At 20.4% G+C, this 17,101-nt stretch overlaps 2 protein-coding genes across 2 annotated transcripts in view; both read right to left on the minus strand.

The window, feature by feature from the left end:
- Positions 1-78: 78 nt before the first annotated feature.
- On the minus strand, positions 79-3,271 carry LOC122720266 (TRAF3-interacting protein 1). Its single transcript, XM_043946849.1, has 10 exons — positions 3,137-3,271; positions 2,947-3,064; positions 2,759-2,871; positions 1,712-1,987; positions 1,260-1,645; positions 1,036-1,140; positions 697-943; positions 482-601; positions 337-422; positions 79-229 (listed from the first exon to the last, which is right to left on the minus strand). Exons 1-10 carry the CDS (start codon positions 3,269-3,271, stop codon positions 79-81), a joined length of 1,737 nt encoding a protein of 578 aa, XP_043802784.1.
- Positions 3,272-7,783: 4,512 nt separating this feature from the next.
- Positions 7,784-17,101, minus strand: part of LOC122720219 (paired box pox-neuro protein) — a 30,604-nt gene continuing 21,286 nt past the window's right edge. The window contains exons 3-5 of the mRNA XM_043946777.1: positions 10,328-10,574; positions 8,833-9,001; positions 7,784-8,300 (exon numbers count right to left, since the gene is read on the minus strand). Of these exons, the coding sequence (XP_043802712.1) occupies positions 7,784-8,300; positions 8,833-9,001; positions 10,328-10,574 (933 nt within the window). The remainder of the gene's footprint in view (positions 8,301-8,832; positions 9,002-10,327; positions 10,575-17,101) is intronic.

A 17,101-nucleotide genomic window follows, 5' to 3' on the forward strand; every position in this document is an offset into this window, starting at 1 on the left:
ATAATATAAATTTAAAAAAAGAAATATGTTAAATTATATTAAAATTAATAAAATATTATTATTCTAATGAAACAAAAATTAAATATGACCATTTAATAATGTTTGTATTCTTTGATCATTTTTCATAACTTGTGATTTTGCTTGACATATTTTATTCAATTGTATTTTCATATTATGATCAATTTCTTTTAATGTTTCTTTCATAGGTTCTATTAATTCTTGTGTTTTCCTGAAAAGAATTATTAATATTATATAAAAGAATTATTATTATAATATACACGTATAATCTTGAACGATATTTTATTTATTAAATTTATATATAAAATTTATTCTTACATTTTTTCAATTTTTAATTGTTCATTTACTTGTTGATATTGATTTTTCCATTCTAATAGTTCTTTTTGCATAATTTCTACATCTTCCTATAAATAATAATTTATATTATAAATATATTATAACAAATAATAAGTTAATAAATTACCTGAAAATAATCTAATAACTTTCCAAGTGGATTTGTTGCACGAGTTAAAATTTGTATTGTATTTCGTAGTTTATCAATTTCCTTTGTTATTATGTCACGCTTTGAACTTATATCCCATGCCTAAAAGCAAACAATTTATATTTCATATACTAAAGAATTTTATGTTAGAATAGTATAATAATAAAAATAATAAATTATGATTGAATTGTACTTACAATATTTGTTTTTTTAGGCATTACATCTATATTATCATTATTAACCAATTCTTTTTGTGTTTCTAATATTTGAGCAACAAGATGCCCATGTTCTTGTGTTAATTGATCATTAACTTTAAAATTTGTACTGTTTTCTAAAGAATCGTTATCATTTCCTTTAGTTTCCATAACTACCATATCTTCAGCATCATCATCTTCTTTGAGATCGGAATTTTCTACAATAACATTAATACTTCCCATAGGTGTCCTAAAAAAAAAATACTAATAATTCATATTTCATAAAAATTTATAACTTATAAACATATAAACTTTTTTTGTAAAAAATTTAAAAATTCTAACAGTATCTCTTCATTAACAATTAACTCTGTTTTTCCTCGAATTTTGGGTGCTGCAGGTCTAGCACTAATTGGTCTTGAACTAGGTGGACGTAAAGAATTTCTTGGTCTAGAAGTTGATTGTGAAATAAAAAAAATAAAAAAAGCATTTAGTATTAAATATTATATTATTAGTATTAAATGTTTTAATTTAATCTTTTATAAGATAAAGTATTAGATAACTAATACCTAGCATCTTTATTTTCTGATTGAATCCTTTGAATTTCTGATGTTGATTGATCAGATTTTTTAATATTTTGTACAGAAATTTCATTATCTGTAATTTGCATTTTTTGTAATTTATTTGTATCTTCATCTATTTTATTATCCTTTACAATTGATGTAGATTTCAATTCAGAATTTGATATATTAACTATTTGATTTTGTAATTCATTATTTTCAGCATGTATTGTATGTTTTGATTTGTTTTCAGATTCGTTTTGCTTTTCATCTGTTTTTTTGTCTAATTGTAAAGGAGTTATTTCAGATAAGCATGTAGAGGATATATTCTGTTTAGATTTAGCAGATAAAGATTTTTTTTTATGTACAGATGGAGGAATTTTCTCTTGCATTAACTAAAAAATATATATTTAATTGTAATTTTTCATCTTTATATTCAAAATATAAATATATTAATTTACCTCAACTTGTATTGTTTCTATATTGTTTTTAATATTTTTTTGAGATTCTTGATTTTCTGCTTTATATGTTTCTTCATGTTTTGTTATATTATTTTCATTGAAACCTTTTTTCTTTTGTTCTGTAGATTTTTCTTTTGTTGGCGTATTTTTTTTTTGTAATGTTTCCTTTGATGATGATCTCTTTTCATTTTTCGTTACAGATAATTTATTTTTTAAACTAGATTTACTTTTTCCAAAATTTTTCTTATATTGTTCAATGACTTCCACACTATTTATCTGTTTAATTTATAAAATAGATTTTAATTTTAGGAATAGAAAATTTTGAGTATTTTTTTTTACGAATTGATATATTAATTTAATAAATAGATTTCAAATAAAATTACTATTTTATTTTAATTTTATTTTTATTAGAAGGAATACAAACCTATGTCTATTTAGAAATGCTTTATTTTAAAATTGGCCATCAAATTGGTTTTTCTCACTGTTCATATTTATAAAAACAATAGATACTAATATAATATTTATATTGTTATTATTAACTTCAGCCATTATAATTTCGGTTATCCAATTGATTTATATTTTATTTTCACATTTATTTCACATTCGTAGAATGCTCAAGCTCACTATGTATAGATATTAAATATCAGCATTTAAATGAATCAGCATTCTATACATACATCTCAATATATTTGTATATAATATCACAACAAGAAAAAATGGAAACTATCATTTTTTATTGGCTAACACAGTGAAAAAAGGCAATATGGCAACCAATATGGTAACCTATAAAATAAGCATTTTTAAATATTTTTGATTTAATAGTGAAATATTACTTTTGATTCTTATTTTTGATTTTTGATTCTATGCATTCCTAATGTTAAAAGTGTAACTTTTGTAATCTTAATTCTCTTAATAAATAAAAAAAATCTTAAAAATTATATAAGTATTCTATGAACTCTATGAAGTCTATAAAGTTTTAACATTAAAATATTATTAATTTTTCTATTAGTTTCTTTTTTATATTTATAAATATTTGATTAATATTACCTTTTTATCTAAAGCTTTTCCAATTGCTTGCAATAATTCATTTGTTTTAGTTGGTTCTTGACCTGAAATTATCTTACTGGCTCTTACAGTTAAATTAATTCCAGTAACTATCTCTGAAATTATTGTATAATATATTTGAATGCTAATAATATTATATTTTTATATATTTAAAAAAAATTATAACTTACTGACAACATCGATCAATTTTGTTAAATAAGCTAGTTTCGCCTCTTTATTTTTTATATTTTCAGAATTTAGCTCTTCTTCTGAATACAAACCATTTAAAAAACCAGTTTCATTTATGATCTAAATATCATTCATTTATTAGTTACAAGATTTTTTATATTTGTTTTATTTAGAACATAAGAAATACGTTACTGCTGATATAATATCATGAAGAAATCGAAATGGTGGTTTTCTTAATAATTTTTCGGTAAGTGGTGGTTTTTTGAAGTACTTTCCGAGTAAATCTTGAGTTTTTTTAATTGTTTCCGGTTTTATGTCATCTACCATTGTTAATTATAAATAAAATATATTGTAATAGACATTTCTTATCCGTACTGAAGTTTGTTGTATTAAATGGTTGCTTGGCAACCAATGTAATACAATATAATAATATATGTGTAGTACTACATATATCGTTAACAAATGTTGCAATCATATTGCAATCATATTATAATACAAATCAAAATTAGATATTAAAACAGTAAAAAATTAATTAATTATTCTGAATAAAAATTTTATTTGAAAAAGAATATTTTATTACTTTACTATAGTTGATTACTTTTTATATAACCTCGATCATTTGATGTTATAGTTAATTGTGATTATTTTGAATAATAAATTATTGAAATAATTTTATTTTTAACTTTAATCGTTAAAAATTTTCCTCATTTCTGGCAGAAATAAATATGATATGGGATATCTTTAAAAATTTAATCTATAATATAAAAAAAATAAAAAAAATGTTTATACTAATATGTATTAATTAATTATTTAATTAATTTTATTATTATTTATAAAGTTTATTCCATTGAAATTATAAAATTAATTAACAAAATTATTTTTAATTAATGACGAAAAATTTAATAGTTGATTAAACATCAATTTTTAAATAAAGTTTTAGAATTTTAATAAATAATAAAGTAAATTTTAAACTATGTATAATTTATATATATAATAAGTTTTCCAGATTTTTAATAATATTTTATTTAAAAATTGCTAAATAATATTTTTTTTATAATTTTCAAATTCGAAGATTATAAAAATTATTTTTTGTATTAAAAATATTATTTATTTATTATTTAATTCTCTTCATAAATAAAATAAAAAAAATCATATTTATTGCATTAATAATTTTGAAAATAAGAATTTATATATTTTTCATATATTCAAGATGCAATAAAATAAAAAAAAATTAAGAATATAATGAATTGTGTTCAGAATTACTACAATAATTATTGTAATAATAATGACTATAATAATTAAATATTTCATAGTCATCTATATTATAAATATATGAGTATGATTAAATCGAGAATTATAAATATATCTATACTTTGTTTCTTATAAATTGTTTTGATATCTTATTTAGAATTTTTATAGCAAAATCGAAATTTTTATTCCGATTGCTAATAATTTTACAATTGTTTTTTATACTGAATTGGTAACATCGCATGATAATTATGTTAACATGAAAATGATAAAAAAATTTGATTGCTGAATTCTTAAAAAGTATTGAATATTAGTTTATTCTATATTTCGTCTGTGGGTAATTAATAGAATAATATGAATAATTTGTTTATAATATTTAAATTTTATTATTAATTATCTTCATAATTATTCAAAGATAAATATGTAACATTGGAATTATATATTTTAATTTTTTTGAAATTTAAAATAGCAGAATTTGAAATGAAAAATTTTAAAAAGAGAATAAATTTGTTTAATAATAATTTTAAGTTATTTTTTTATATTATTCGAATTCTTAATATAATTTTTAAAAAATCTATTTATTCTAAACATTGCTATTTAATAAATAAAAATCAGTACTTTTAGATTTATATTTTCTTAATTTTTTTATTATCATTATTATAAATCAATATTATAGTCAGTATTATTATAAGTCAATAATTCGAGGAACAGTGACTCGTAAAAAGAATTCGTGAGCAAGCATTATTTAAAAGAAAACGGATAAAAAGATGGACATCAATGCGTTAGTATTTTATAGTGCATTAATTAGTTTGCGATGAAAAGACGAATAAAAAGTTTTTATAATATTGTAAATGCAAAAGAAAAAAGATCGTCCATAAAATGCGATTCTTTATTTAATTTCATTTTCTTTTTTCAAAGACCATCATTTTTGTCATATTTTATAAAATATAAATGTATTAATGTTCACATATGAGACATTTGGTCTAAAATCATTTATGATTTTATTATTTGCACTCCGGTTATTTTATATATTGATACATGTCTTTATTGTCATTGCTTTATTGAATTTTCGTTTAATTGTATTTCCCATCAAATATTATATGTTAATCATGATTTCTAATGAGTTTGGCTTTTATTTTAATGTATGTTTTGTTGATTTTTTTTTTATCAAAATTAAATTTTTTTATTTTACGACGCCCCATGAAAGATTCTTTTCGTAAATCGATCATGTTCAAACGAATTCACGTTTACGAATTTACGAATTTCAAATAAATTATTTAGTTCCGCTAAGATGAATGTTGATTAAAATTATTAAATGAATTTTTCATCAGTAAAATAATTGTAATGCAAGCATCATTTTAATATTTATACTCAAAAAATTATTTCAAAAACTATTTCTTTGAAATTAGTAATTTATCTATGATGAGTAAAAAAATTTAATGAAATAGAAAATTTAATTAATTGAATAATTCATAATGTAAAATTATAAAATATATATTGCAAATCATATTATATATATTATAAACATATTATATATAATATATATAATATATATTATATATTATTATATATAATATATATATATATAAAATTATAAAATATATATTACAAATCATTATATATATGTATAAACTATAATATCATATAACATAAATATATAGAGATTGTAGACATAAAAATATTAGAAAGAAAATTTTATCTAAATTGAACATTTTTATTTAATTAATTTACTTATATTTAATATTTACCATATTAATATTATATTAATAATTATTAATATTCGAAAAAAATATTTATTTTGATAATTAAATTATAAAAATTTTGACTAATATTATTAAAATATGAATTCCAATTGATTAAAATTTTTTATTCTAATATGATAAATAAAAATAAGCATTTTTGTTAAGGTTACTAATCATTTTATTTTATATATCAGAATATATCAAAATGTCTTTGATCAAATAAAAATTAAATATCATACATAATAATATGGCATCATCCCGCTCACAAAATAAAATTATACCACACACAAATTACAAAAAAATCTCAGTATTCAGAGATCACAAAATTGATTTTGCTGAAAATCATCATAAATTGTAAAATCTAATATTCATAAGTTTCATCGTGACGTTATTATCCATATATATGTCGACGATATTTATTTGCTTTAAAAGAAATAGATCATCGAGATATCAGATATGGAAGAATGAATAAAAATAATTTAATTATAAATTAGTTTAACAGACTTATGTTTAACCTACGATATTGCAGTCAACAATACATAATCGACGATTCATGCTAATGTTACATATAATTTATACTTTTCTTCGTGTCGATAATATAATGACGATCGTTTTAATTTTTGAGATTTTCGAACATTGATAAAACTGTAATTTCTTTTTTTATTTTTTTAAAAATTAGTATTCAACTTTGCTATTCTTTCTTTTTAATAAATTATATTACATTTCCATCTTATATGTTTTACATCGATCATTTTGAATTTTTAATTAGTAAATGTATTTTAATGCATTTTCTTTTGAAATAATGTGTTAATTAATAATAATTAAAAATAAATTTCGTAAAAATTAATCAAATACTAGTTTTTTTTTAAAAGATTAAATAACTTTCAAATAATTATTCTGAAAAAAGTATTTTATTAAATAAAATATTATATTATTCTGAATTTGTTTTATTATTATTGTTTAATTTTAATCAAGTTTATTTATCAATTTAATCAAGATTTCATTTATATTTTTGAAAAAAGATAATATTTGTTTATTCTTTTGATAGTTTTGTAAATATCTTTTAATGCAATCTCAAAGGTATTATAAGAATTAAAAATGTTCACGTATGAATATTTTTCAGTATTTAAAAATATTAATCATTGATTCTTTCATCGAATAAATCAGATTGATCAGTGAGTTTATATTTGATATTTACAGTGGAATCATATTTTTATCCATATTAATATTTATTATTAATTAATATTTATATCCAATAATCAAATATTTCATTAAAATAAAATTATAAATTTCATTTTCATATTTGTAAACTTCATTTATAACTTTTTGCCACAAAAAAAAATAATTTTGCAATAATTTTATTTAAATTGTTGAAAAATTGCTTCATTGTAAAATATATTTACATATACTGTGACTTTTTCATTCAAAATATATTATTATTATATTAATAAACAAATTAGCGTTAAAAAAAACTATTTTTTTTATTTTATTATTTAACAAGTCACTCAGAAGTTACAATAAATTATCAAGGATTATTATTTACCAATAAATATTTTAATTTTTTATATCATTAAATTCTAAAAGTATCATGAATAGTCACCGATACCAAATAAATATAAATCTAGTCCAAGTTTATATTCATTAATCGTTCTTTTAATTATATAATTTTCTTTTTTCTAGTTTCCCTTATATCTTAAAATCTTAATTCCATGTTCATTTTCGACATCTTTTACATATCCACCTTATTTATTTTTGTATCGAAAATTCTCCCAAATCCAGACGATCATCTTATTTTTAGCCTCTATCACCAGATCTTGAAATTTTCCCCCCTCTTTCCAATCGCAATCCTTCAGATTTCTTTATTCAAGATAACTCCACAGGGTTGAACTATGCCGAGATTCGTTAGTTTCGGCCTCTTCGAGGTGCTTTTGCCCTCATCTTTTTTCAGAAGTTCCTCTATTGAATAAGGATTTTTCTTTTTCTGGGGTTGCGTCGGTCTTTCCTCGACCGCTATTTCTTTGGCCATAGTATTCTGCTCATTTCCGATTTTCAAAATTCGCGGTGACATTATCTTCTGCTTGTCACTGGTCGCTGGAGGTGGGCTCTGTCGATTTTCGAGATTTATAGACGAACCGGATGTACTATGTCTTACGAATGCACTACGATCGCTACCGATTTTTTGGCCAAGTTCTAGAATAATAGGTGAATTTTGAAATGGTTTGTAGTGATCCTGGGATTCCGTGTTTTCATCTAGATCGCTTTTGTCCAAGGAATCATCACTGCCTGCCATTGAACTCGAGCTGGATTTCAAATCGACTTGATTCGTTGGTCCATTCTGCTCTGAGAGACGTTCTACATCTAACGATCTATAATACATAAATTTTTAATTGTTTATTTAATATATCTTAATTGTTTGATAGAGATTAATTTTTAATTGAGTAGTGTAAATTTTCTGCTTTTTTTTATTATAAAGAGATTATAATATAATAAAATTAATTAAATTAATTTTTGTATAGATTTTTTTATATTAATGCTTTTAAATATAGGCTTATTTATTAATTTACCTTATTTTTTTTTTACTTTATTTATATTTTATTATTGTGTTCAAATATTGTATTTTATATATTCAAATAATTTATATATTATATATTATATAATATGTTTCTTATTTTTAGAAACTATAAAAATATATATAAAAAACTTTCATTATTTGAATGAAATGGAGAAAAAATATAAATGCTTGATTACAATTTTTAGTTCTTTTATTTATAGCTATCAATTATTATTATATTTCAAATGGCATAAATGGCATTTGTATTATTTATTGTTATTTGAAAAATTAAGAAAACTAATTAAATAGAAGACAGTTATTTAAGGAAAAAATTAAGTTATACTTACGTAAATGATTGCATTCCATGATGCAAATGCAATGTTGTTGCTTGATAAAGAGATGAATAAAAACTCGGGTTCCAAGATGGCGCGCTGGTATTACCAGAAGTCGTGGAAATATGCAATGGTCCCAATGTTCCTGGATAAAATAATTGGTAATCCGTCCTCATAAGTGCATCTATAAATAAAAATAAAAATTATTGATAATATAATGGTAATAAATATTGATAATAAATATAATTAAAAACATAATTTAACAAACAATATATCTCATTAATATTTAACATTTTTCTGAATTAAAAATATTGTTAAGTTGAAATTCTAAATTGTACTATTTTTAATTTCTCATAAAATTAATCATTACGTTATATATATATTATATGAAATATACAAAGTTTATTGCAATCTTAATTATTCTTTTTTCTTCATTTGTTATTTTAAATTAAATCAATATAATTATATCAATATTCGTATTTATAAATAATTTTTTGAAATGGATGAGAAGAATAGAGAAAAGATGATTTATTTTTATGATATATTAACAATTACAATAATAATTATAATATTGTATAAAATTATTATATTATATAAGCAGTTTAGACAAATAATATTAGTTAATATTTAAACAAGTAGGAATATAAATTTAAATATTTCAAATATAAATGAATTATAATAATAATGATCATTTATAATGAATTATAAATGAATTAACAATCGAAATTTTTAAATTTATTTTATAATTAATATTAAAATTTTAATATTTTTAATTATTAATATTTTTCAGAATATTTAAAATATTAAAATTATTAAAAAAACTTAATTAAATCTAATTAAAAAATAATAATATAATTAGCACAAGATATCGTGTTATACAACACGATTCCATGATTGATTAATATATAATTTTATGTTTAATATATAACTATGATTAATATATAAACTTTATGCTTACAACTCTATATCAGTTAGTAAAGAAAAAAAAAATCGCAGCGTTGTAGACAATTTACGGAATAAACAAAATAAATTTTGAGACAAATTGAGTTCTTATAAGTTGCGTGTCGGTCATCAAGATACAGATGAGTCAATCGCCGATCAGGATATTTTACAATTTCTTTTTTCTTTTTACTTTCTTCTATTCTTTTTTTCCTTTCTTTTCTTTTTTCTTTTCTTTCAATCGTTGCAACTTTATAATGTATTTCCTTTTTTTTTCTTTTCATTTTTTAATATATTTATTTTAATATCAATTTGATTTGATTCATTATATTTATGTATATATATTATTCCAATCATGATTTTGAGATATAAAATGATGTTTAAGGAATCATTTAATTAACAATATTCATGATACAACGTAATTTTTCTAATAATAGCACAATAAAAATAAATTAATTTTGATATGGATTTTTGATTGAAAACTAAGATTCTGGATTCGAGTTTGTGAAATGAATTAAAAATTTATTATCAATTAAAAAAAAGATTTTATTTCATAACAATAAGAATTTACCTCTATTAGGGACATTTGAAGAAATTTGCGAGGTATAGCTGCTCTGAGAACCACCCTCGATTCCTGTATGATCGGTATGAAGTCCACCGCCTCGAAGAATTCGATTTACTGAAGAAACAGAAGGTAAACTTTGAGGATCACAAGCTCCTTGTCGCGCAAGTTGTTCTCGGATCTCCCAAGCGAACATTGTCGGTTGTTCTTGTTTCATTCGTAAAATTTTCTTTACAACTGTAGGTGTAGCTACTTGCTGAAATAATAATAATAAATTTTAATATAAAAATTTTTGAATAAAGATTCGAATTAAATTCTAATAAAGGATCATATCAGACACAGATCTTAGAAAATTTCAATATAGAAAATGAACAAGATATGTGGAAATAATAATTAATATGTATTACTTATTATTATTAATATATCAATTTATAATCAATTTTACCAAACTACTAAAATCTAAATATATTGATATACTCTAATTAAGAAAGTTAAATTTTATAAAATGTAGACAGGAATGATGTAGTAAAATTGCATAGATTCTGATATTTTGAAAAAGATTTAATATACTAAGACTTAAAATTAATTCGATATCTTCAAAATTTAAGTGCTGTTTATTGAGATATAAAATGATCGATTTAATATTGATTCTATTCTTCTATGATTTTTTATTGATAATGAAAATGATGATAAGATTTCAATAATAAAATATATGAATAAGATTGTATAAATGAATAAGATTGATTTTTTTTGTCACAAATATAGAATTACTAAAGTACGCTAAAAAAACATTTACAATGTCGTATAAATGTTATAAATATTTACTGCAGTTTTACTTTTCTTTTCTATTATGATTTTTCTTTATAATATTTTTAATATTTTTTACATTTCATTTTTGCAAACAAAATTTTTGCTTTTCAATTCCAATTTTGAGAATTTTTTTTTATATTTTCTTAAAAGTATAATAATAAAAAAGTTAGTAATAGAAAGTTATTATTATTATTATTATTATTATTTTAAAATTTTGAATTTTAAATATATGATTCTTTACTCTAATTTGCATATATATTTGTTATATATTTACATATATAACAAATTCATTCATATTATTGATTTTTATTTTCTACGTCAAATTAGATAAATAACAAATAATCATTATATTTAATTTCATTTTCCATATACAAATAAATTTCCAAGAGTATAAAGAATATAAAGATTATCCATAATCAAAATATTTGAAATTTATTTATTTCTACTCATATTCTATTGCTATCAATTTAAATTCAGTAATAATCTTAACTTAATCTTAACTTAATCTTGATATAAATCTATTTATATCAATTATTATTCCTTATTTTTTAATATATTTTTTAATACTATTTTTTAATATCAAAGAAAAATTAAAAAATTTTAATTAATCATATTTAATTCTATTTTTTATAAATATGCAAATAATAAGTTATTTATTTTTATTTAAATAATATTGCACTTACAAAGAATTAACCCTCTGATACACACATATAAAATTTACAATCCTTTCCTTCCAATTTTCCTTCCAAGGGAGTCGGCACTATCTCATCGACAAATTAACGCGAAAGTAGTCATACTATCGTTGAAAAGGGCAGCAGCGACCATATGTCGTTCACAGGTGAAACATGTTAGTTGTGCCAGTGAATCAGATAACGGGTAAGGTCTCAAAGATAGGTGGATAATGTGTACCACATTTTATTACAGTTTAGCCCCGGTTTACAATGGAGAGAGGGTCATCTGTTCCTCGCGTCTCATTTCTTTTTGACAGTCCTTTCGAGTGGGCCCAGTGGTGCTCAATCTGGCCAACGTTCATTTGACTTGCTAATGAACTTACCGCTCGGGTCTTGGATAATTTTATGCTAACGCGATGGAAATATTATTCGTATACAGATTTTCAAGATCGCCGATTTCTCTAGGGCAACTACCATGTCACTGACACCGAATATGATACAACGAAGAAGATGGGGTATTTCCTCGTGAGATATTCTGTGTAGGAAGCATAAATTTAATTATTTTGGAATTTTTTTTTTGGAATTTTAATTCTTATCAACATTTTTGTAATTACTATTGTTTTAATTATAGAGATAGTCCAACATTTTTTTAACAAAAAAAAAATTTTTGATTATTAATAACGATTAATAATTAAATTTTTATTCAATCGATGTATAACTATGATTATTGTTTTAATTAGAATGATTATAATTTTTGAGTATAGATAATTAGATTAGTGATTAATTATTAAAATACAATTTTGTTGTTATTATTTGTATATTTATAATATTAAATGGAATTTTAATAAAAGTTAATAAAAGTCCTGAATTATCACAGTATTTTTAAATAATAGATATGATAGCTAAATAATATTAATTGAATAATATATTTAAATAATTGATCATACTTAAGTAATAATTTTAAATCAAAAATCAAATTGAAATTGATATCTAATATTGTTTTTGGATAAAAATTAATAGATATATATATATATATATATATATATATATACATAGTATATTAGATACATAGATATAACTTATCATTATTTTGATTATTGATTTTAATTATTTATGGATTTATGGATACTGATAATAATGCTTTCTTTTAGAATATTTTTTTGATTAATAATTATAATTAATAATATATAATGTATGTTTTGACTTTCTATTTTTTTTTATTGTATATAAATTTATAATGCCTTGATCATGCAATTAATATTAATTTTATTTATAAAAAAAATGATTTAATTGGAAAATATAGCTTGTTACAAAATATGAATATGTAATTTAAGAAAGGCAATTGGGAGATATCATTTGTTAGTTATCAAATTATATCTTTCGTCAATAAACTATCCAAAATATATAACGAAAAAGCATTAGATTTTAATTTAAAAACAATAATTTTCAACGTTTAAAGATAACCTATGATTTATATTCTAATGATTTAAAATATCTTTATAAATAAACTACTAATAAGTACGAAATAAAAATACTTGTGTTATATTATAGTTTAAATAAATATAAATAAAAACTTATAGATTCAAGAATAATTAGAATAACTTTCTATATCACGAGATTTTTTTATTAAAGTCTTTATAAAAATTTTTATTTCATAAGATGTTTATCATTTATTCGTATAAATGAAAAGTGAATAAAAATGATTAAAAATTAAATATTTAGAATTATATAATAGATATATAAAAATAAAATAAAAAGTTAAAAAGTTATTAAATATTTGAAATAATATTAAAAAATTGAAAATAGATTACTTACAATTATTTAAAAATAATGACACATAAACATACGATTAAAATTTTTTAAAACTACTATGTAAAAATAAAAATTAAGATATTCTATCAAACACTGATTAGATGTAGAAATTAAAAAAAAAAATTAATCAGTATAAAATATTTAGATAAATGTAAAATATTCAAAGTTATAAAAAATTATGAATTATATAATATTTAATTTCAAATCAAATTTCTAAATTAATTAAACACTAAATATCCAAAGTCAATTAAAAATAAAATAGAGTTTCATTTCAATTATCCATTAATCAATTAATTTTTTAAAGAATAAAAGAAAAAATATGAAATAATAAATTATTATATATAAATAAATTAAATATATTATAAAATATAAATTATATTAATAATTATAAATTATTATAAATTACAATAAATAAATTATTGTATTATTAAAAAAATTCAAATCATTATTTATATCTATAAGTAATAATAAATTTTTCTTAAAACATAAAAAACATGAGAATATTTCACGAAACAATGTAATTTAATCATTTTTGTTATAAATAGCGGTTTAAAACCTGAATATAAAATATTTCATTGCATTATAAAAAATTATTAAATGTTAAAAATTTTTTTAAAAAGTTTCTATAATTATAAATAATTAGAAATAAATAATAAAATAATAATTAATTATCAAAAATTCAGTGCCAATCCAATTATAATATTCAATAAATATGAAAAAGATTTTGTTCTTTTAATTTATACAAAAAAAAGTAAAAAAAAAAAATAGTTAAAAAATTAACTCTTTCTAAAACTTAATATAAAAAAAATTAAAAAATATTTTAAAATTACTCAAAAATTTTCAAATCATTACTAAATGGTTATCTTAAATAAAATATCGAAACAATCTTTAAAATTCATTCAATGACGAAACTTCGAACAATGAATTAATAAATAGAATGATCGATATCCCAATAAACGGATCATCTATCGAAAGGATTCGAAGCTATCGTTTCTGAACAAGAGGGGGACATTCAATGATAGAAAGAATGACCAGTATGTTCATGAATGATACCGATATGGAAGCACCACTGGTAGATAGAACATTTAAGGGTGCAACCGTCAAGCCGTCCGTCTAATAGTTTCAGAGGTTAGGACAAGCATCGCGTGCTCCCGGGAGCATCTCAGATTCTAATCTGACACTTCCGTCGTCATTGCCACAATTACACCGACCCACGATATACGTGTCCTAATGCCTACCCTCTTGCGTTGTACCGCGTACCTTTGAGCGACCAATGTTATATGGTATGGTTCCTGGCAATCGACGATGTCGTGTGCGTGCCACATCACACCATACCCACACACTATATTACAAAGGAAATTGACTGCATGCACATCTGGCGCTAAACGTTAGATAATATAAATTATCAAACAGGTTGACCAACTCTGTAATTACATTCGAAGGGCTTGTGCTTCTGGTATATTGATTGTTGTCTTCGGTGACAAGATGTGAAAAGATCTGAAGTTAATAATATTTTTTTTTTCAAAACGAACCTATTCTCATTGACTTCCTTTTTGGAATTTTTTGATGTTAACGTTTTTCGACTTTCTTTTTTGGAAAGTAAATGTGTGAATATTATAATGTTGAAAATATGGTAATAGAATTCGAGAAGTTTATCATTTGAATATTTATATTTGAAGTAACAAATTGTAAGAAAAATATTTTTAAATAAAAACATGGCCATAATTATAATATTTGCATAATTATTTGTCATTTAGATAAATAATGATATATAAAACATTTTTATTATTTAAGTTCTTTTAAATAGATAATTATTTAATTATTTAATAATTTATAATAAAAATCATTTACTTATTCAATTATTTATTTATTATTTTTAAAAAATAAATAATTATAAATAAATAAATAATAATTCGGATATGATGTTTAATTTTGTGGATATATTAGAAATTTGTTTTGAAACAAAAAATCTTATTAAAAATATATATTATATATTATAATATTAATAATATAAATATTTTAATAAATGGAAGAATTATTTAATTCTAAAGATAATAATTTTAATAAATATGATATAATAAAAAATTTTAATAATATGATATAATAATTAAAATAGATATATTATAAAACTTTTTAGCTGAAAATTCCATTTTCATTAAAGTAGAAAGGCGAACAACAATGAAGAAGAAAACGTAGAAGGACGTAAAAGTGTTTGAATTTGAGGATTTTTTGAATCTTGTTATTTTCTTATTTTTTTTACAATATATAATTTATTATAACTACAAATTATTAATTTAATTAAATTTATCGAAAATATGTAATATATATTAATATATATATGTATATATATATTTATTGTTTTTAATTACTATGAAATAATTATTTTGAATTAATTATATTATTTTGAGCAATTTTTTCTTATTTTTTCTATTTTTTTATATTTTTATGTATTGTGATAAGTTTAATACTTAATAATAAAATTTATATTTATGTTTTACTTCAGTGTAAGAAGGTAAAAGTAAATATTTGTAATATTCAAGTAACAAAACATAAATAAACATAATCTAGAAAACTCAAATTTTATATTTTATATACACAAAAAAAAACAAAAAATATTGTTTCGAAATAGTTTAAGTTAGAACAAATTTTTTAGATTTCAATTAAGTTTCTTGCTATAGATAATTAATAATTGGTCGACTTATAATAGTCCGATTTGAAAAAACTAGTCCAATTTAAATTATCAAATTAGCTAACTTTAAATAACTTTTATTTAATTTTTTGAAATGAAATTAAATTTAGAATTAATATATGAAGTCAAACAAAAATTTATTTCTGAACAAAAGTTTATATTGAATTCGATCTTTATTAATTAAATTGCTATAAGGCGACCGATTATCAATTTACAGCAATAGTATAATTGAAACTAAAATTTAACTTAATTTAAATTGTTTCGAAAAAACGTTTTTGTTAATTATATTTTCTAACAATGATCTAATTTAAATATAACTTAATCTACTTTAACTATTTTGAAGAATCGTTTTGTTAATAATCTTTTAGTAAAGAATTGCTAATTAAAATCTTTGCAACATCGCATCATGATCTTGATAATATATATTAAAAAATCATCAAAATAGGGAGTTGGTATCTAAAAATTTATCGCTTGTTTTATTTTATGGAATATGTAATTGCTATATTGTTATATTATAATATTTATTGCTATTCAAACATGAAATTTTTCATGGTATTTATATATAAAATAAATTCAAGAGAAAATTTTCTTTTTAAATGTATTTAAAACGCGCTTTATTTTTCTCAAGATCATTGGTTGAATATTCTTTCTCATTATAAAACTTTCTAGAAAATATTTTAAAGAGATTTGCTGTAAATAATTGCCTTGCGCGTCATAAAACGATTACTTATGCTGACACCTGAATAATATATTGAAACTTTTTGCAAATAATTCCAAAATTAAAGTCGATCGCTAATTCTA

The sequence above is a fragment of the Apis laboriosa genome, unplaced genomic scaffold, assembly GCF_014066325.1.
Source record: "Apis laboriosa isolate Shangri-la unplaced genomic scaffold, ASM1406632v1 scaffold122_cov146, whole genome shotgun sequence".
Lineage (NCBI taxonomy): Eukaryota > Metazoa > Arthropoda > Insecta > Hymenoptera > Apidae > Apis > Apis laboriosa.

Bases quoted from the DNA above. Each gene is read 5' to 3' on its own strand.
- LOC122720266 (XM_043946849.1), bottom strand. From the start codon at position 3,271: ATGGTAGATGACATAAAACCGGAAACAATTAAAAAAACTCAAGATTTA. The intron at 2,872-2,946 runs GTAAGTTATAAT...CAATAATTTCAG, and splicing joins AAAATTGATCGATGTTGTCA to AGATAGTTACTGGAATTAAT. The intron at 230-336 runs GTAAGAATAAAT...AATTCTTTTCAG, and splicing joins CAATTAAAAATTGAAAAAAT to GAAAACACAAGAATTAATAG.